The sequence below is a fragment of the Pecten maximus genome, chromosome 3 (genome assembly GCF_902652985.1).
Source record: "Pecten maximus chromosome 3, xPecMax1.1, whole genome shotgun sequence".
NCBI lineage: Eukaryota > Metazoa > Mollusca > Bivalvia > Pectinida > Pectinidae > Pecten > Pecten maximus.
The window spans coordinates 15789744-15812767 of NC_047017.1; the positions used below are offsets into that span (position 1 = coordinate 15789744).

General features: G+C 35.0%; 1 protein-coding gene across 2 annotated transcripts; it reads left to right on the forward strand.

The window, feature by feature from the left end:
- Positions 1 to 522: 522 nt before the first annotated feature.
- Positions 523 to 22628, forward strand: LOC117323344 (nuclear valosin-containing protein-like). Of its 2 annotated transcripts, none has more exons than XM_033878503.1 (24): positions 523 to 763; positions 1904 to 1980; positions 2332 to 2381; positions 2647 to 2746; positions 3120 to 3204; positions 3720 to 4133; positions 4381 to 4447; positions 4699 to 4763; positions 7825 to 7959; positions 8558 to 8659; positions 9615 to 9732; positions 10380 to 10521; positions 10847 to 10984; positions 11356 to 11672; positions 11789 to 11868; positions 15940 to 16062; positions 16592 to 16696; positions 18596 to 18658; positions 19220 to 19342; positions 19498 to 19597; positions 20270 to 20376; positions 21056 to 21132; positions 22070 to 22223; positions 22526 to 22628. In XM_033878503.1, exons 1-24 carry the CDS (start codon positions 695 to 697, stop codon positions 22571 to 22573), a joined length of 2859 nt encoding a protein of 952 aa, XP_033734394.1. In that variant the 5' UTR covers positions 523 to 694; the 3' UTR covers positions 22574 to 22628. The 2 variants fall into 2 exon arrangements, with proteins under 2 accessions (XP_033734394.1, XP_033734395.1); XM_033878504.1 differs by lacking the exon at positions 4699 to 4763 and adding an exon at positions 7342 to 7406.
- The last annotated feature ends 396 nt before the right edge of the window (positions 22629 to 23024 follow it).

The following is a 23024-nucleotide window of genomic DNA, read 5'->3' on the forward strand; positions in this document are numbered from 1 at the left end:
TTATGTACGTATGGTTATTGAACACATATTCGGACATTATGTAAACATGTTCCAAGCGTGCAAAATAAGGTAAAGTCAACATAAATTATCATTCTAAATGCTGTATAAGGTTCGTCGTTTCAAGAAAACAGGACAACGTAACTATTCGGACATCGTTAAATGACGGACTTAAATTGACCAAACACTTAACTTAACTCATTCACCCCTCATTTCATTTCTCTGCATACACATACAAAATAACTTGGCTATGCGGATGGTATTATCACCAAAATGATTCAAACAGATATCATTTTGTTATCTGTGCTGAAACACATTAGGTCGTTCATTTATTTCACCAGTAATTTTATATTATTAACACCAGCATTTAAACTATGCTGTTTATCTTTTTTTTAAAGATATTTCTTGTTTCATTTCATTTTCAAAAGAATTTATCGCAACAGATAATGAGATGGTCAAATCAGTTTTGCATTTAAAAACAGTCGCTATTCACCGGTCAGACATACTGTACCAAAAAGTATTAGAAAAATCTTAATTTTGTATCGGAATTTCCGGAAATTTTATCCGCATTTTCCAGAAGCAGCTTACATATGTTCTGCTACATCCGGAAACAAACTCGTGGGTTCAGTGTCAAGATTTCTAGCTAGCTGAACTCGAAATATTTATCATGAATTAATGCTTTTGATTTTCCTCCACTATGTCGGGCCAAAAGAAGCAAAAGGGACATTATTTCAGCGATCCACGGTTGTTGTCGCGTGTTCGACAGGTACGTAAAAGCGAATACAACAGGCTCACCGTCCACCGATCGCTGATCATGATAAATGTGTCATTTCATAAAAGGCCCAAAGGGGTAGAATCTATTAGGATATTACAATACCATTTTTATTAAAAAAAAAAGATGTATCATCAAGCAATGTGTCGGTGATAATTGAATCAGCAAACATGGCGGACTTGAATGGGACCTGAATGGGATCTAGTGGAGTAATTTATGTGTATGATAACTGCGTTAATTATAACGTGTGTACAATATTTTAGTGTTTAATTCAAGGAGTAAGTTATAAGATGATAATAATTTATTTCATTAATTTGGTTAAATGCTCACATTAAAAATATTAATTTACTTCACTTGCACATCATGCTTTAATTGGAGATACGTCGTTAGTCCCATATACCAATATATATAAAGCTCAAAATAACGTTACCAAATAATAATTTTATTATTTTATGGATAAACTCTTCATTTTTTAAACCCTTTTTGCACTTAGCACTAAGATATTACACAAACTTAGCTATAATACAACTAAATTCCCATTCTGGTAGCTTAAGATGAAGTTTTATATATATCTATAAACAAAAACATCAACATTTGATATATTAATTTATTTACAATTCAGGAATTGACACTAAGATTTTACTGCTATCAATGGCCTGGCCGCAGACATTTGTATTCTTGAATTCTATGTAATAATATACGCTTTTGTATACAATGCATGATACAGGTCCTTATAGAATAATTCTATGTAAGGATCTGCTCTAGATTATTTATTGTTATAACTTCATTTATAAAGTACAATTGTATGCCAACGACATGAGCAGCCTGGCAGACCACTGTGCTAGTTACCTAATTTTGAAATAATTTAGGTACATACACTACAGTTTGAAATTGGAAGCCAGGGTTTATGTATGTATTTATTTGGAGAATGTGCATGCTGAAGAAATAAAGTCCAGATGCAATGTACATATGCTGTATATTCCTGTGAGTTTTGTGCATGAAATTTTACAGAAACCATCAAAGAAATTGGAGGTCAGGAGATGGTCTGCTAGTCTGCTGAAAGTTTATCAAAACATATCATGAAGTAAGCTGAATGATGTAAATTATATTGAATTATTTGTACATATTTTTCAGTATGTCAAATATGCTAATGCCTCAAGGAAACCTGTTGTTGCAAGTGTTATGGCAGATGACCTACAGAATCAATTCAGGTAATACCATCCTTAAATTCATATTGCTTTATACTTTATCATAAAGGTTGTTCTTGTTTTGTCGGTATAATATACGAAGGAGATGGACATACAGTTTCTCTGGCACTAGAACATATAATAGGTAGAGTACGTTGACAGTCTTTTTCTCAACAAACCCACTGTAAAATCTACACAAAACAATTTTATATTGTAATAACTTTTTGATCAGAAGTGCATGATATATTATTAATACACATGTTTATGAAAAATTAATTTTTATGTCTAGAATCTAGATCTGGTGCATTTATTAATAGGATCTATGTCTGACTTAATTATAAAATTACAATATTTTGATAACATTTTTCTTTTCAGCGAATATTCCAGGAAGAAAAAAAATGCTTTCACAAAATCAGTTGAAAAAGGTATCAGTATTAGTATGATCAATGTACGTCACAAGGTTTGATATTAAAGTAACAATGTAAATTGGTCCTCATGATCAAAAGCTACCACAAATATATGTATACATATATTGTTATTTGTACATAGAAAATCTATTGAAAAAAATATGTTATCAGCGGTTGTTTGAAGTTCAGTTCTTTTGTAATATTAAAATAGTTTTAAGAAATACCAAACTTCCATCATGCATTCTCTGTATTACATAATATACTGTCAATTCACTATCCACAGCATACACAGTTGTCCTAAAGGAAACCGATGTGGACAACACCAACCAACTGGAAGACCAACATCTCCGAAAAAGACAAAAAACTAGTACAAATAATCAAAGGTAATGCTTTAAAGAATTAATCAAATTAATGAAGAAGTTAAAACCTGAGTGTCAGAGTGTTTGATGTAGATGAAAATCAGACCTGCATGTCAAGTAGCAGTTTTCATCGAATGGATCTCTTAGAAATCAAATATAAGTAAATCCTGTCGATATGTATAAAAGCATGTTTCGTCAAATGAATCTCATAGAAATCGAATATAAATAGACATAAACAGCATATATACTATGCTATATTATATATAGTACCAAAATGGACAATATTTATTTCAAAGCTTTAGATTCTTAAAGTAACATTATATTTAAAAATTATCGTGTACAGGTAGAGCTAAGGGATGTTCCTCCATATCTATGATGTTTGAATGCCAATTTTCAGTTTGCCAGAATTCGACGGTGATGGTGATTCCTCGGATTCAGATGCAAGTTTCTCCTCCAACCCTGACAATTATGTGTCATATGAAGTGAGTAATTGTTTATTTTACATGCTATTCAGTAACTTTGAAGTTTATTAGATATTTTATTCTGCAACTGTTTAATGGACAACCTCTTTATACATGTATCAATTATTGGAACATTGAATATAACTGCCAGTAATGTTATTTTACATTATTGTGGTGCCTGTCATAACTGTAAATCATACAAAACTGATACAAAATATATATATATATATATATATATATAATACTCTATACAGTTAATATTTTCTTCAAAGTATTTATCTGCAAATTAATCCCTGCTCACAAATACCTTAAGCCCCTTCATTTTTTTTTGCAGAATTGTTAATTTAAAGATACTCTTCACAAATGTTCACAAATAAGTCTTCCCAAGACTGTAATGTTTTATTTGAGTGCAAATATGGTATTTGACCTTAACTGTCATGTGACCGAAGCTATGTTATAAATGACCTGAAAACCCCTAACCAAATCATGTTTTTGCCATTCGACTTCTATTTGATGAATCAGTATGTATATTTCAGGATAGAAATGGAATGAACAGCATGATGACAAGTCTTTACCAGAAAAGCCCCAGGTCTGTGCCTAGTAAAGATAACAGTAACTCCAAACTTTCCTCACCCTGGTACGATTCTAGTTCACAAACTTCTAAAAAGGATTCTGCAATTTCATTTTGTGACCAAATTGACTTGACTGGTTCTCCTAGCTCATTTGTATCGAAAGAGGATGAAGGAAATACAAATCAAAGTGGATTACCTGAGGAAATGGATGCTGATGGCGACAGTCCTGCATTCTTTATTGATCGTGTAGGGTCAAAGGGAAGTAACTCCACACCTAATGATAAGTCTCAACATCATAATAAACCTGGTGCTGATGCTGGTGATCTGAATGACCAGAAGTCTAAAAAGAAACGTACGAAGGAAGGAAGTGCTAGAAAGGTGTATAGAATATAGAATTGTTTTTGAGTTTATTGTGAAATTTTCATGTAGAAAAACTACTGTGGTCAGGCAGTACCTGTAATTTTTAAGAATAAATATATATATACAAATAAATGAAAAAGTACAGTTTGTCTTCATAAATTCAAGTATTCACTGATAAATGTGCAGATATAATCTGCTGATGATAGAGAGAACTATTATCCATCTCCCTTATACGTTAATTATTCTTAAAATGTTCATTGAAAAGGTTATAAAGAAAAGGAAAAAGAAGGATGATGATAGTGGTGATGAAAATCAAGGAAAGAAAAGCAAAGGTAAACATTTTATTCTGTTTCTTAACTGTGGAAGAGAAAGAAAGAAGAAAAAAAAGAAGATTAATTGAAACAAGATGATTAATACTTGACAGAGACTTCTGATGAATGCAGACAGAATTTGGAATTAGAATTTTGTGAATTAAGAATTCTATAGTTCAAATGTTCATATTAATTTCTACTAATTTATAAGTCTTTGACGTTATCGATTGAAGTGGACAAACGGACAATAGTCATGTGATTTTGATTATCAGGGCCAGAAGTGCAGATATCATCAGCGACATTTGCTGATTTCGGCGGCAATGAAGAGTGTTTGATGGTAATGTATGATTTTATTAGGTCACCTGAGACGAAGTCTCAGTTGACCTATTGCAATCGCCTTTTGTCCGGCGTCGTGCGGTGTGCGTCGTGCGTCGTCCGTCGTCCGTCGTGCGTCGTAAACAATTTACATTTTCAACTTCTTCTTAAAAACTGCTGAACTAAATTCAATGAAATTTTACAGGAAGCTTCCATGGCTGAGGGTGAACCAAAATTGTGAATTATATGGTCCCCACCCCCAAGGGGCCTGAGGGGCGGGGCCAAAAAGGGTCAAATTGACTAAAACTTCAAAAATCTTCTTCTCTACTCTCAGATAAGGTGGAATCAAACACTCTTCATAGATGAAAGGGTCTTAAGGTGCTTTACCAAAACTGTGAATTTCATGACCCTGGGGTCTCATGTTTGCCCCTGGGGAGGGGGTAAACTTTACTATAGTTTATATAGGGAAATCACATTTTTGACTATTATTTGTTGGATTTGTATTGGAATTCATTCTAACTTGTATCAAATTATCAGCATGGGATGACAGTTTGATGGTATGTACATGTTGGCCCTAGTTGACCCCCAGGGGCTGGTGGGCGGGGCCAAAAAGGGTAAAATTTACAAAAAAATTTCAAAAATCTTCTTCTCTACTCTTAGATATGGTAGAATCAAATGCTCTTCATAGATGGAAGGATCTTAAGGTGCTTTACCAAAATTGTGAATTTCATGACCCTGGGGTCTCACGTTTGCCCCTGGGGAAGGGGTAAACTTTACTATAGTTTATATAGGGAAATCACATTTTTGACTATTATTTGTTGGATTTGTATTGGAATTCATTCTAACTTGTATCAAATTATCAGCATGGGATGACACTTTGATGGTATGTACAGGTTGGCCCTAGTTGACCCCCAGGGGCTGATGGGCGGGGCCAAAAAGGGTCAAATTGACTAAAATTTCAAAAATCTTCTTCTCTACTCTCAGATATGGTAAAATAAAATACTCTACATAGATGGAAGGATCTTAAGGTGCTTTACCAAAATTGTGAATTTCATGACCCTAGGGTCTCATGTTTGCCCCTGGGGAGGGGGTAAACTTTACTATAGTTTATATAGGGAAATCACATTTTTGACTATTATTTGTTGGATTTGTATTGGAATTCATTCTAACTTGTATCAAATTATCAGCATGGGATGACAGTTTGATGGTATGTACATGTTGGCCCTAGTTGACCCCCAGGGGCTGGTGGGCGGGGCCAAAAAGGGTAAAATTTACAAAAAAATTTCAAAAATCTTCTTCTCTACTCTTAGATATGGTAGAATCAAATGCTCTTCATAGATGGAAGGATCTTAAGGTGCTTTACCAAAATTGTGAATTTCATGACCCTGGGGTCTCACGTTTGCCCCTGGGGAAGGGGTAAACTTTACTATAGTTTATATAGGGAAATCACATTTTTGACTATTATTTGTTGGATTTGTATTGGAATTCATTCTAACTTGTATCAAATTATCAGCATGGGATGACACTTTGATGGTATGTACAGGTTGGCCCTAGTTGACCCCCAGGGGCTGATGGGCGGGGCCAAAAAGGGTCAAATTGACTAAAATTTCAAAAATCTTCTTCTCTACTCTCAGATATGGTAAAATAAAATACTCTACATAGATGGAAGGATCTTAAGGTGCTTTACCAAAATTGTGAATTTCATGACCCTAGGGTCTCATGTTTGCCCCTGGGGAGGGGGTAAACTTTACTATAGTTTATATAGGGAAATCACATTTTTGACTATTATTTGTTGAATTTTTATTGGAATTCATTCTAACTTCGTTAACATTATCAGCTTGGGATGACAGTTTGATGGTATGTACATGTTGGCCCTGACTGACCCCCAGGGGCTGATGGGCGGGGCCAAAAAGGGTCAAATTAACAGAAATTTTAAAAATCTTCTTCTTACAGCCCAAATAAGGTAGAATTAAATACTCTTCACAGATCGAAGGGTCTTAAGGTGCTTTACCATAATTGTGAATTTCCTAGCCCTGGGGTCTTGCGTTTGCCCCATGGGAGGGGATAAACTTTACTATACTATAGTTATAGGGAAATCACATTTTTGACTATCATTTGTTTTATTTGTTTTGAAATTCATACAAATAAATGAAAAAGTACAGTTTGTCTTCATAAATTCAAGTATTCACCGATAAATGTGCAGATATAATCTGCTGATGATAGAGAGAACTATTATCCATCTCCCTTATACGTTAATTATTCTTAAAATGTTCATTGAAAAGGTTATAAAGAAAAGGAAAAAGAAGGATGATGATAGTGGTGATGAAAATCAAGGAAAGAAAAGCAAAGGTAAACATTTTATTCTGTTTCTTAACTGTGGAAGAGAAAGAAAGAAGAAAAAAAAGAAGATTAATTGAAACAAGATGATTAATACTTGACAGAGACTTCTGATGAATGCAGACAGAATTTGGAATTAGAATTTTGTGAATTAAGAATTCTATAGTTCAAATGTTCATATTAATTTCTACTAATTTATAAGTCTTTGACGTTATCGATTGAAGTGGACAAACGGACAATAGTCATGTGATTTTGATTATCAGGGCCAGAAGTGCAGATATCATCAGCGACATTTGCTGATTTCGGCGGCAATGAAGAGTGTTTGATGGTAATGTATGATTTTATTTCCCTTAATATAAAGACCATGAAAAATTACAAAAAAAGATAGTTAAGCAATTATATTTTGAATACTGGCGTACAAATATTTTTTTTTTTCATGAATTCAGTGTATTTTGTAGATTTCATTGTCATTTATTCATTTACATTTTAATCATACAAGGTTACTTCTTGTTTTAACATCATTTTGAGCTTATGTTGTGTTTTAAAAGGTTAAGGGATTAAAAACTGAAGTCTGCTGAAGCATGTGTTCACAATATTTAGATGTGTTAATAAAACCAAAGTCAAACTCTAGCTGTATTACAACATTTGATCACCTAATCTGGATTTAATTTCAATCTATCTCGCTGTCACATATCAAATCTGATATGTTTTCTGTATTATCATTATGAACTAAATGTTCTTTTCAGGAGGTATGTAAGCTGCTTGTCCATATGAAACATCCAGAGGTATACCAGCAATTAGGCGTGACTCCACCTCGAGGATTCCTCCTGCACGGACCCCCAGGCTGTGGCAAGACTCTACTGGCAAATGCCATTGCTGGGGTAAGTAGCACTCTTGATAAAATTGACAGCTTTAAAATGCTTGCAGAAATAAACATACTAGAGAGATGACAAAGAAGAATTGGAGGCATCCAATCAGAGAGAATACTGATGTAAACAAAATATGTATTACTGTTTTACATGAAATATTTGTAGTGTATAGTATTTGCAATTTTCTTGTTTGACAAGGAATCACAAATATAAATACAATGAATTTAGTTAAGATACAGTTTGATAATATGGAGTATGCATTGGAATTTGTACCATGATGAAACGGTCTAAATACTAACAGGGGAAAACATCCATGAATATTTCATCTGATGTAATAGCTTGAGTAAACATGTACATTTTGTATGGTGCGGTTGAGATTGTGAAAGTACTGAAATCTCTAACTAGTCAAATTTGTTTTGTTAGCAAGTACAATGTATTTACATCACTATTAAAAAGATAACATTTTTTTAATTCAGTATTAAATTTATACAAATTAAATTTCAGTATTTTGACAATGAAATTTCAAATAGACAATTTTGTAGTGTATCAGCTTCAAACTTTAAATTGTTAACATAATTTTATTCTTCCATTTATGTTTTTATTTGACCAGGAGTTGGGTTTACCTTTCATAAAGATAGCAGCCACAGAGGTGGTGTCGGGTGTGTCTGGGGAATCCGAGGAGAAGATCAGAGATCTGTTTGACAAAGCTGTGGTAATTGTTTTATTAAATTATAAGATATTTACGAATTCCAGGGATAGATCCTGCAGTTCTACATTTACATAACAGATAACCAAATAAATGTTTAACTGTAAATAGAAGAGACAGACACTAGGCTAAATTTTGTGGTTAGGATTTTTTTTTTTTTCGTGGGTGCATATATTATGATCTCAACATTTTCAGTCACAGAAAATTCTTTAATATGAATTGGAATTTCTGTGAGAAGCCTCACTTGATTAGTATGGTAAAAAATTATATTATATGAACTTATGAAGTATGGTAACATGATGATATTTGGCCACACAGTGTTTGCAGGACATATATGCAGTCTTCCTTTTCATTCTTATGAAAGCCCAATTTTCAGCTGGTAGTACATGTACGTGTTATGCAAAACAGTTCTGGTATTAAAACCACAAAAAAATAAAACAAATGAAAAAAAAGACATATTTTTTTGGAAAGAAATCACAAAAATGGTGTCAAATATTTTCCAAACTTTGACCTATATCACTGTTTTTTTTCTAAAAAGTGAAAGATGTGTGAATAAAAAGTATGAATATATGCATTTACGAAAAAAAAAGCAAAATTATTCTATTGACAAAAATTATCAGTTTGACAGTTCACTAGACAATATATCATTAGCAACTTTTAACTTATTTATTGGATTTTGTCAGATCCCAGATATAAAGGTCTTAGATCAAATAATAAAGTACTGTTATAGATATATGTCTAGTCCTACTACAGTGTATCATGAACCTTGAGGTTGATGTACAACATGAGCTATAGATCCTGTCGGGACAAAATAAAAAAAAAAGATTGAAAACAAACATGAAATATATTTCTGATTTAATAACTGATATCCTTGTACTATTTAAATATGTTGATAAAAATAATACAACAACTAGAATAAAATGTTTTATAAATTTCTCTTATACAACATTATTTTCTGTAGACTTCTGCACCGTGCATTGTGTTCATTGATGAAATTGACGCCATTTCACCAAAACGAGAGACTGCCTCTAAAGACATGGAGCGTCGGATTGTGGCCCAACTCCTTACCTGTATGGACGGTAAGGTTAGAGAACTGCCTCCTGTAATATCATTTAAAAAAATCTTCTTTCATTTTGTTAGCTCACCTGGACTGAAGGTGGTCAAATAGGGGAAATAGAAGTAATTTCTTTAAATTGGTACTAGTAATAAAGTTATGGATGGATTTAAACCCAATTTGGTCAGAAGCATGCTTGGGGAAAGGCGAACTGCAGATTTTGCGTAAATGGTTGCTGTGATCCTCCATCCCATAACCATGTATAGCATGTACGGGATAAACACAATTCTGATGTAAAAATAGGCCCAAGGGTCTTTCCCCACCCTAAGGGACTTGGTTTCTTTGAACACAATCATGTTGTAAAAACAATCCCTGAGGTCTTTTCACGCCCTTAGAGAGTCTGTACTTCGTTACTTCTTTAAAGCAGTTGGGATCCCCACACTATAACCATATATAGCATTGTTCTACATTGACAAATAAAGCATACATATTAACGAATTGAACATAAACATTATTTTAAAGTTTGTTCAAATTCAACCAAGTGAGCGATATATGCCCAATGGGCCTCTTGTTTAACTAACTCATGTCTCATCGTAAATTTGTTGGTTTAAGTCATAACTATGTGTACTAGGGATTGTTGTTTGTGATATTTGAGTCATCCCTCTTCTCTAGATCTTGGCAGTAAAACCGATTCCCATGTGCTGGTGATTGGCGCAACTAACAGACCTGACTCAATAGATCCTGCTCTCAGAAGGGCTGGCCGATTTGACAGGGAAATTTGTCTTGGTATACCAGATGAAAAAGCCAGGAAAAGGTAAAGCATACTGCAGATATTATTTCAAAATTAACCTCTTAGGTTTGTCAGAGTTTTGTTTTTTGTTTTTTGTTCTGATTTTTTAGCTGTCAGTATTTTTGTATATTTGGCAGCATTTAAGTTTTTTAACTTTTACCTGTAACATCAAATAATGGATTCAAGCAAATTATGAAAATGATTCCTGTATTATGAAATAATGAATTTGGACATGATGTGTATGTTTACATGGTACCTCAAAATGAATACAGATGTGACACAATTGCATGTCTTTTCCCCCCGAAGTAAAAATACTGACAATAATTCTTACAATGTTGATATTTTACAGAATATTGCTAGTGCTGTGTAGAGAGCTGAAGCTGACTGAGAACTTTGATTTTGACTTTCTGGCCAAAAACTCTCCTGGGTATGTGGGGGCAGATCTTATGTCCCTTGCAAGAGAGGCATCAATGACAGCTGTTAACAGGTATGTGTGAAACAAGTTATTACACTTTTAGCTTACTTTACTAAGTTACCAACTGCATATCTAATTATCGTATCAGTAGCAGATTGCATTTTGTATATCATTAACTATTAACAAGGACTACTATAGACTTGTAACTTGTCATCAAGCATTTTACTTTTGCTGTAGCAGTAAAATTCTTGGAATTCAAAAACTGTCTGTAATGGTTTTGAAGCAGGTCAAAGTCTAATAAACAATTGAAGGACAATATGTAATTAATAGCTTATACCTTGAAAACATAATATTTACGATATCTTTAGGTATAAATTGATGTCAGTAAATAGAATTACGGTAATTTAAGAAAAAGAAAAATGAGTTTCCTCTTCATCACCTAGAGTGTTCCAGAAACTACAAGCCAGTGATGGGATACCTGGTACATCCAGTCAAAACACTGTCAGTAAAGTCGTACCCAGTGACATCTCCAAGGAAGGACAAACAGACATCTCCATAATAGGACAAACTGACATATCCACTACTGGACAAACAGAACCCTCCAAGGAGGGAGAAACAGATATCTCTAAGGAGAGGCAGACAGAAATCTCAAAGGAAGAACAGACAGACGTTTCCATGGAAATATGTACAAATGAATCGACCAATGATACAACAGCTAAGCGAGACACACAGAAAGAAATCCATGCTGAATTGGAAACAGGTAAAAGTTTATCGTGTATATATAACGTGAATCCTTTTATTTACATGCATTGGATAGTGCAGTAATGTAATGCTGTTACAGTAGTTGGTTGTTAAAACTGATCGTCTATGTTTCAGTGTTGAGTTGGCTGAAGGAACATCCTCCCCTGAGTCCACAGCAGATGGAGAACCTCTACATCACAATGGAAGATTTTATGGTACTGTTTGGTTTCCTCTTCTTGCCACATACTGAGTCCTTTTTGGGGGTAGGGAGTGACGGGACCAGTCTTTTTCATTTAAATATGATGACATAATTAATAATTAAGTAGTAAATTACAGAAATGTTTCGTCAATATTTTCATTCCTCTGGTGCTTATGGATTCTGTATTTACAAATGAAAAAAATGTTTTTGTGAAAATTTCATTCTGTAATACTGTCTGTTTGAGACTGGATACTGCTGTGTTTTGTAAACTGTGAAATGAAATTGAGTAGGATATACTGTAATTTACTGTTTCAAGACTTGTTTTAGTTGGGGTTTAGTTCTTTACAACAGCTGAGGTCATACAAAGATGGTAGATGAGCTACCCTACATTTCGATTCTGTTATCTCGGCACTCTGTTACATTGTACTTTGATTTCTTATTCTCCCAAAGACTTTCATTTTCTATACAGGACCATGTTTGTGAAATTGTACTATGATAATTCTAAGTCTCCCTGTCACAGAGACCTTTGTTTTGTATACAGGAAGCTCTGAAGTATGTTTGTAAAATTGTACTACGATATATAAGTCTCCCTGTCACAGAGACCTTTGTTTTGTATACAGGAAGCTCTGAAGTATGCTGGTAAAATTGTACTATGATATATAAGTCTCCCTGTCACAGAGACCTTTGTTTTGTATACAGGAAGCTCTGAAGTATGTTTGTAAAATTGTACTACGATATATAAGTCTCCCTGTCACAGAGACCTTTGTTTTGTACACAGGAAGCTCTGAAGTATGTTTGTAAAATTGTACTACGATATATAAGTCTCCCTGTCACAGAGACCTTTGTTTTGTATACAGGAAGCTCTGAAGTATGTTTGTAAAATTGTACTACGATATATAAGTCTCCCTGTCACAGAGACCTATGTTTTGTATACAGGAAGCTCTGAAGTATGTTTGTAAAATTGTACTACGATATATAAGTCTCCCTGTCACAGAGACCTTTGTTTTGTATACAGGAAGCTCTGAAGTATGTTTGTAAAATTGTACTACGATATATAAGTCTCCCTGTCACAGAGACCTTTGTTTTGTATACAGGAAGCTCTGAAGTATGTTTGTAAAATTGTACTACGATATATAAGTCTCCCTGTCACAGAGACCTTTGTTTTGTACACAGGAAGCTCTGAAGTATGTTTGTAAAATTGTACTACGATATATGTCTCCCTGTCACAGAGACCTTTGTTTTGTACACAGGAAGCTCTGAAGTATGTTTGTAAAATTGTACTACGATATATAAGTCTCCCTGTCACAGAGACCTTTGTTTTGTACACAGGAAGCTCTGAAGTATGTTTGTAAAATTGTACTACGATATCTTAGTCTCCCTGTCACAGAGACCTTTTTAGCTCACCTGTACCGAAGGTCCGGTGAGCTTATGCCATGGTGCGGCGTCCGTCGTCCGGCGTCCGGCGTCCGGCGTCCGTCCGTCAACATTTGCTTCAAATCGCTACTAGTCAAAAAGTTCTTATTGGATTTTGACCAAATTTGGTCAGAAACATCCTTGGCAGAAGGGAATCAGATTTTGCATAAATGGTGACTCTGACCCCCAAGGGGCCTGAGGGGCGGGGCCCAATAGGGGAAATTGAGGCAATTCCTTTAAATCGCTACTAGTCATAAAGTTATGAAAGGATTTGAACCCAATTTGGTCAGAAACATCCTTTGGGGAAGGGGAACAGATTTTGCATAAATGGTGACTCTGACCCCGAAGGGGCCAAAGGGGCGGGGCCTAATGGGGAAATAGAGGTAATTCCTTCAAATCGCTACTAGTCATAAAGTTATGAATGGATTTGAACCCAATTTGGTCAGAAACATCCTTTGGGGAAGGGGAACAGATTTTGCATAAATGGTGACTCTGACCCCCAAGGGGCCAAAGGGGCGGGGCCTAATGGGGGAAATAGAGGTAATTCCTTCAAATCGCTACTAGTCATAAAGTTATGAATGAATTTGAACCCAATTTGGTCAGAAACATCCTTTGGGGAAGGGGAACAGATTTTGCATAAATGGTGACTCTGACCCCCAAGGGGCCAAAGGGGCGGGGCCTAATGGGGAAATAAAGGTAATTCCTTCAAATCGCTACTAGTCATAAAGTTATGAATGGATTTGAACCCAATTTGGTCAGAAACATCCTTTGTGGAAGGGGAACAGATTTTGCATAAATGGTGACTCTGACCCCCAAGGGGCCAAAGGGGCGGGGCCTAATGGGGAAATAGAGGTAATTCCTTCAAATCGCTACTAGTCATAAAGTTATGAATGGATTTGAACCCAATTTAGTAAGAAACATCCTTTGGGGAAGGGGAACAGATTTTGCATAAATGGTGACTCTGACCCCCGAGGGGCCAAAGGGGCGGGGCCCCATATGGGAAATAGAGGTAATTCCTTTAAATCGCTACTAGTCATAAATTTATGAATGGATTTGAACTCAATTTAGTAAGAAACATTCTTTGGGGAAGGGGAACAGGGTTTGCATAAATGGTGACTCTGACCCCCAAGGGGCCAAAGGGGCGGGGCCTAATGGGGAAATAGAGGTAATTCCTTAAAATTGCTACTAGTCATAAAGTTATGAATGGATTTGAACCCAATTTGGTAAGAAACATTCTTGGGGGAAGGGGAACAGATTTTGCATAAATGGTGACTCTGACCCCCGAGGGTCAAAAGGGACGGGGCCTCATATGGGAAATAGAGGTAATTTCTTTAAATCACTACTAGTCATAAAGTTATAAATGCATGTTGTAAACTCAGAGAGTCTGGACTCCATTATTTCTTTAAAGCAGTTGGGATCCCCACGCTATAACCATATATAGCATTGTTTGAAGTTAACAAACAAAAGGAATTGAACATGAACATTATTTTGACATTTGGTCAAATCCAACCAGGTGAGCGATACAGGCCCTATGGGCCTCTTGTTTTGTATACAGGAAGCTCTGAAGTATGTTTGTAAAATTGTACTACGATATCTATATATATAAGTCTCCCTGTCACAGAGACCTTTGTTTTGTATACAGGAAGCTCTGAAGTATGTTTGTAAAATTGTACTATGATATATAAGTGTCCCTGTCACAGAGACCTTTGTTTTGTATACAGGAAGCTCTGAAGTATGTTTGTAAAATTGTACTACGATATATAAGTCTCCCTGTCACAGAGACCTTTGTTTTGTATACAGGAAGCTCTGAAGTATGTTTGTAAAATTGTACTATGATATATAAGTGTCCCTGTCACAGAGACCTTTGTTTTGTATACAGGAAGCTCTGAAGTATGTTTGTAAAATTGTACTACGATATATAAGTCTCCCTGTCACAGAGACCTTTGTTTTGTATACAGGAAGCTCTGAAGTATGTTTGTAAAATTGTACTACGATATCTATATATATAAGTCTCCCTGTCACAGAGACCGTTGTTTTGTATACAGGAAGCTCTGAAGTATGTTTGTAAAATTGTACTATGATATATAAGTGTCCCTGTCACAGAGACCTTTGTTTTGTATACAGGAAGCTCTGAAATATGTTTGTAAAATTGTACTACGATATATAAGTCTCCCTGTCACAGAGACCTTTGTTTTGTATACAGGAAGCTCTGAAGTATGTTTGTAAAATTGTACTACGATATATAAGTCTCCCTGTCACAGAGACCTTTGTTTTGTACACAGGAAGCTCTGAAGTATGTTTGTAAAATTGTACTACGATATATAAGTCTCTAGTATGTTTGTAAAATTGTACTACGATATATAAGTCTCCCTGTCACAGAGACCTTTTTTTGTATACAGGAAGCTCTGAAGTATGTTTGTAAAATTGTACTACGATATATAAGTCTCTAGTATGTTTGTAAAATTGTACTACGATATATAAGTCTCCCTGTCACAGAGACCTTTTTTTGTATACAGGAAGCTCTGAAGTATGTTTGTAAAATTGTACTACGATATATAAGTCTCCCTGTCACAGAGACCTTTGTTTTGTATACAGGAAGCTCTGAAGTATGTTTGTAAAATTGTACTACGATATATAAGTCTCCCTGTCACAGAGACCTTTGTTTTGTATACAGGAAGCTCTGAAGTATGTTCAGCCATCAGCCAAGAGAGAAGGCTTTGCTACCATCCCTGATGTCTCGTGGGACGACATTGGAGCCCTGCATACTGTTCGAGAGGATCTACAACTTGCCATCCTTGTATGTAATGCCACTACAGGTTTATATTTAATTTCAAAAATGATAAAAAAATTCTTCAATGAAACAATGTAAAACTTTTAAATGCAACAACTATCCTTATATATACCATATGAAAAATGAAATTAATTTTTAAATGTCTCGACAGATAATATTGTCTGTATACATCATTTCTTTATTTCATATCAGTATATAATTTCAAATAGTATACATTTAAGTCAGTATGCATGTTATTCTGTTTGTCTTAATTTCTACAGTGATATATGACTTCCAACATCACCATTTACCAGGGATATAAAATCATGAAATCCAAACAGCTGCATGATTTACATAAATATTAACTAGATTCTTGAAAAGTCATAATTGTTTCTTGTCAATTAAGTCAAAAATACATGTAAACATCTCAGGAATTAAATATAAAAGGAACATCTAATGAATATAGATTTATAACATCAGAAGAGTATAATATATTGGCCAAATAGTTTCAGACATTGGTGTTGATCACAGTTAACGAGATTATTATGTATTACAGGCACCTGTTAAACATTCAGAAGCCTTCAGTGAACTTGGATTAAACAGAGCACAGGGAATCCTGCTGGCGGGACCCCCGGGCTGTGGGAAGACCCTTTTGGCCAAGGTAGACTTTCTTTTAACTCTGCACCAATCTTGTATGACCATTGTGGACATGCCTGTTTACATGCTGGCTAAGATAAAGGTTATGGTTTATTAGCCCACCATCATCAGATGGTGGGCTATTCAAATCGCCCTGCGTCCGTGGTCCGTGGTCCGTCCGTCCGTCCGTCCGTCCGTCCGTCCGTCCGTCCGTCCGTCCCTCCGTCCGTCCGTAAACAATTCTTGTTATCGCTATTTCTCAGAAAGTACTGAAGGGATCTTTCTCAAACTTCATATGTAGGTTCCCCTTGGTGCCTAGTTATGCATATTGCATTTTGAGACCAATCAGAAAACAACATGGCCGACAGGCAGCCATCTTGGATTTTGACAATTGAAGTTTGTTATCGCTAATTCTCAGAAAGCACTAAAGGGATCTTTCTCAAATTTCATATATAGGTTCCTCTTGGTGCCTAGTTATGCATATTGCATTTTGAGACCAATCGGAAAACAACATGGCCGACAGGCAGCCATCTTGGATTTTGACAAATGCAGTTTGTTATCGCTAATTCTCAGAAAGCACTGAAGGGATCTTTCTCAAATTTTAAATATAGGTTCCCCTTGGTGCCTAGTTATGCATATTGCATTTTGAGACCAATCGGAAAACAACATGGCCGACAGGCAGCCATCTTGGATTTTGACAATTGAAGTTTGTTATCGCTATTTCTCAGAAAATACTGAAGGGATCTTTCTCAAATTTCATATGTAGGTTCCCCTTGATGCTTAGTTATGCATATTGCATTTTGAGACTAATCGGAAAAACAACATGGCCGACAGGCAGCCATCTTGGATTTTGACAATTGAAGTTTGTTATCGCTATTTCATAGAAAGTACTTAAGGGATTTTTCTCAAATTTCATATGTAGGTTTTCCTTGATGCTTAGTTATGCATATTGCGTTTTGAGACTAATCGGAAAACAACATGGCCGACAGGCAGCCATCTTGGATTTTGACAATTGAAGTTTGTTATCGCTATTTCTAAGAAACTAATGAAGGGATCTTCCTGAAATTTTATATGTAGGTTCCCCTTAGTGCCTAGTTATGCATTTTACATTTTGAGACTAATCGGAAAACAACATGGCCGACAGGCAGCCATCTTGGATTTCGAAAATTGAAACTTGTTATCGCTATTTCTAAGAAACTGATGAAGGGATCTTCCTGAAATTTCATATGTAGGTTCCCCTCGGTGTTTAGTTATGCATATTGCATTTTGAGACCAATCGGAAAACAACATGGCCGACAGGTAGCCATCTTGGATTTTGACAATTGAAGTTTGTTATCGCTATTTCTAAGATAGTATTGAAGGGATCTTTTTGAAATTTCATATATAGGTTCCCCTCGGTGCCTAGTTATGCATATTGCATTTTGAGACAAATCGGAAAACAACATGGCCGACAGGCAGCCATCTTGGATTTTGACAATTGAAGTTTGTTATCGCTATTTCTCAGAAAGTACTGAAGGAATCTTTCTCAAATTCCATATATAGGCCCCCCTTGGTGCCTAAATCTTAAATGTTATATAGGTTTCCCTTGGTGCCTAAATCTTAAATTTTATATATAGGTTTCCCTTGTTTGAAAAGTACTAGAGGTTTCTTCTGAATTTACACAGATTAGTAAGACTTAGAAGAAGAGAAAAGTAGGGAAAAGATCAATCTGACATGGAACCAATGAAGAACATTCAATGGTGGGCGCCAAGATCCCTCTGGGATCTCTTGTATTTACTTTTTAGGCGAATCTCGTATCAGACAGTCATTAGATAAGCATGCATCGAATCTATAGATATATTTATTGTTATGTTTGGTTCTGATTTCAGGCAGTCGCAAAAGAATCTTTAAATATACTTAGTGTTGTATTTGACTCTGATTTCAGGCAGTTGCGAATGAATCTGGTATCAACTTTATCTCTGTCAAGGGACCAGAGCTCCTGAACATGGTACGTTTGGTTATCTTGACAATTTACAATGTGTGTCTTTGTGTAGTTTTATTTTTTCCTTGAAAAAATATCAATATATCTCAAAAGTTTAATCTGATGTAGTGTAAAACACTTTTGTCTTTCACTGTTCTAAGTGCAGAGTTTAAAGCATTTAAAAATTGTGTGAAATGTCTGATGCATGTTGACTTATTATTCATTCCTCTGACTTTGCGTTCAGCTCTGTATCTGTCAAAATAAGAGCTTAGACATAATAGTTTAACCAATACTTTCTGGTTTGCTCAAAATTCAGATCTGACCATTAGTGTAAGGATTGATATTTGCAATGTATTCTATTTTTACTACATTTGATGACAGAATAAATTGCAGCAGATAAAATTCCTGAAAAGATCAATAGAGAAAGTTTTGCTGTTTCCAAATATAAAAAAAGAAAAAACCTCCTTTTTACTCGAAATCTTTCCTTGGTAAAACTGTGAAAATTTGAACAATTGAAGAAAATTTGATGTGTTTACTTTCAGAAGTTGATACATTGATTAATTGATAGATCTGCATTTTATACCACAGTACGTAGGGGAGAGCGAGCGAGCAGTCCGACAAGTATTCCAGCGGGCTAGGAACTCCTCACCTTGTGTCATTTTCTTTGATGAATTGGATGCCCTTTGTCCACGTAGAACAGATGGAGGGGAGGTAAGTTTGGTTAAATACATGTAAATAAAGTTTCTTAGATTTCTTATTCATGATTTTTTACTGTCTGTAGAATCCTGTGAAGGATACTATACATTTATGATTTTTCAGTGAGCTATATCCACACAGCGTTTTCATTAATGGCTACTTCTGTACAGGGTGGCTCCAGTGTACGAGTTGTGAACCAACTTTTGACGGAAATGGACGGCCTTGAGGAGAGGAAGCAGGTGTTTATCATGGGAGCCACAAACAGGCCAGGTAAAACAAAAATTCTGCATGTTCCTTCATCAGATTCAGATGTGATCTACAAACAGGCCAGGTAAAACAAAAATTCTGTATGTTCCTCCATCAGATTCAGACGTGATCTACAAACAGGCCAGGTAAAACAAAAATTCTGTATGTTCCTCCATCAGATTCAGATGTGATCTATATGACATGTTTTTTGTTGAAAATGAACTTGGTTTTGATATGACATTTGACTTGCAATCAGATTAAAAAATCCATTCGTATATTGGTAATGTACAGTTGAAGGTTTGTATAACTATATTATTTCCTTTCTGATGAAAGTAATGCTGTAGCTGTTCTTGTTCAAAGGATAAAACTTAAGGATTTGATTGGTTTGATTTGGTTTCACATACGCATTATAGGGAAACATTCAGTCCAATCTAACTTACTCCAATTTTTACCCATGACAAGATGGCAAAAATGAAAGTAGGGCTTATATTTGACGTTAAAGTTGAATGGTATGAAGGCAGATACAAAAATTGTACTTGATGAATTAAACACTTGGCAAACAACAATTATTATTATTATAGTTTTAAGCTTGGACGATATTATGTTTTATGCTGGGCAATTGTTTCCTTGTATACAATATTCTTAAGAGTATCATTCGATTGATTGTATTGACGATATTATGACATTGCCTTTCAGACATAATAGATCCTGCTGTCCTGCGACCTGGAAGACTGGACAAGACTATCTATGTGGGGCTTCCCAATTCATCTGACCGCCTGGATATCTTGATGACCATTACAAAGGTAATTAAGATTTATACAGTTTCTGCATACAGTTTCTGCTGGTACTGTATTTAACAACAGGTAAACTCTCTCACAGATAAAAAGACAAATAATGAAGCTAATAGTAAGGTATTTTGATACTAGAAATGTATGAACATTTGGAAAGAATGTGATATCTGATTAAAATGATGTACTATGACTATAATTTAAGTGTGTTTGGTGTAGGTACCTACAAAGTAAGCATACAAGGATGCTGCTCATTTATACAATAAATATAGATTAGATTCTTTCAGGAATATATCTTGCTTGCATGCAAAGTGATGACTTGGCTGCAATAAAAAGTGTTGCAAAATTTCATCATAAAATAAAAATGCATCTCAAACTAAATTTCAATGAAATTAGTGACTTAAATTAAACAAATAATGCCCTAAAAACCTCAGCTGTCTTTACATCCTTTTCAACTGCACACTGTTAAAACCACATGGCAAACACCTATCTATTAAAAAGTGAAAGAATTCACCATATTATATCGTGTATCTCCCTTCTCTTTCTTATTTCACAATCTTTCGTCTGCCTGTATTCAAATCCCCCTCCGTACTGGAACATGAACAGACAGCTGACTAAACTGTAAGTAAGAATTTTAGAAGGATGCCACTTTGGATAAGAAATTAATTACTGATGGTCTCTTACATTAATACAGAAGGGAACGAAGCCCAAGCTTGAGGAGGATGTGAATTTGGAGGATGTGGCCAATGACCCAAGATGTCAGCGTTACACGTATGTACACATACCCTTCCAAATACTTTTTGAATGTTTCATTATGTGTTTCTGTGATTTGTTAGCATAACTTTTAGGATGAGGATGATGACTCAATAATGTTCTATGAATAAGCTTTTAAAATTGGATATCTAGTTTTGTATATTTTCAATGGAATTGTGTCCCATATGTTAACAATATGGCCAGTATTATTGGTTGTTGAAAAGAATGTCTTCTGCTATTGACTGGATTTTGTTTACACCTATTGTATGGGTCATGCACAAACAAGTCTTCAGATTTGTGATCCAAAAAAGTTTGTTGTATAGAACAATGTCTGTCTGTCCGTTCATCCGTCCGTCTACTCAGTTTTCTCTACTTTTCTCAGCCATGATTCAAGCCATTTTGATGAATGTTGGTATGTAAGCTCAGTATGAGTAGCTACAGATCAAGTTTGAGTTTCAGGGTTTTTGGGTCAAAGCCACTGTTTCTTTTTCTAGTGGGGGCAGGTGGGGGACATGTATTTTGCTTTAACAATACCCAACATGCTTTTGAATCTCCTGTCTCCTTTTACACAAATTAAGTTTTAACTAGCACAACTTTTTGAAACACAAAAACAACAAAAGATACAGTAAAAAATACAAATATTTTTTTCTAAATGAGTCCAGATCTCTTCTGTTTGTTTTGACAATAGCATGGTAATTCCTGCTTAGACAATTAATACACAGTTTAATTCTATAGTGTTACCCCTGTCCGCCCGTTATGTTCTGTCCCAATGTAATATGACTAGCTAATTTCAGAAACTCGAGGAACTGGCAAAGGGGGCATTTATGTCTTACAGATATTTTCTTGTTTTAAGTATATCTTTTTCCCATGCATACCAAGTGGCCTGAGACACTTGTAGGACAATATTTCCTTTGGACGTTGAGTCTCATTACTGCAGTCTTTTTGTGTTATACAGGGGTGCAGATTTGGCAGCATTGGTGAGGGAGGCTTCAGTTTGTGCATTAAAGACAATCATCAACTCTACAGCAGATAATAAGCCCTCCCTCATTGTCACTAAGCAACACTTTGAATTGGCCTTCACAAGAGTTAGACCGTCCGTTTCAACAAAGGTAAAGTACCAATATAATGGTGGTTTGATCAACATTTTGAAGAGTGGAGAAAATTACCAAGATTTTTTCTGAAAACTGTTTTATGTAAACTTTATGTGTTTTTTACAACAATTTTAAAACAAGTTATAACAACTTGTATTAATCCTCGGAGTCCTGCCCAGGTGAAAGGCTTGCTACCACTGTGCCAACCAGCCACCATCTGAAAGATCTTAGCATACTAAAGAAAATTAAATCTGATTTTATTCTTTAAGATTTCTAATGATAATATTTATTTTTCATTGATTTTTTTCTTTCTTTTGCAGGATCAAGCAAAATATGAGAAACTGAAGGAATCTTTATCATCAGAATGACAAAATTAAGCTGTTAAATCTGATGTAGGAAAAATGAATAAAATTTTGAAATCAATTTGTTGTTTTTTTATGCTTATACCTTAACATTAGTATTAGGTGAAGACAAATAGATTAATGACTGATTGAAAATGTAAGTTTTAAGGCAAAGTCTGGATAGAATTTTATGATTACAGAGTTTTACAAGCATCTTTTCTGAGATTTTATATTAAATTGTAGTTCAATATTTCCATAAAGTTAGCTGGTAAGTACGTGATAAGTTTGGACAAAAAAAAAATTTGTAATGAAAAGAGTTTCACATTTGAATTTGTTTTTGACCTATGCCTTGAAGGTTGATATACCTAGAGTAAAAGGCAAAACTAGGCACCAGGCAGTTGAATCAGAATTGTTTGGTAATACCAACATAGACTTAGTACTAAAGATATGAGCCAACGTCGGCTGGAAATTAGTGGGT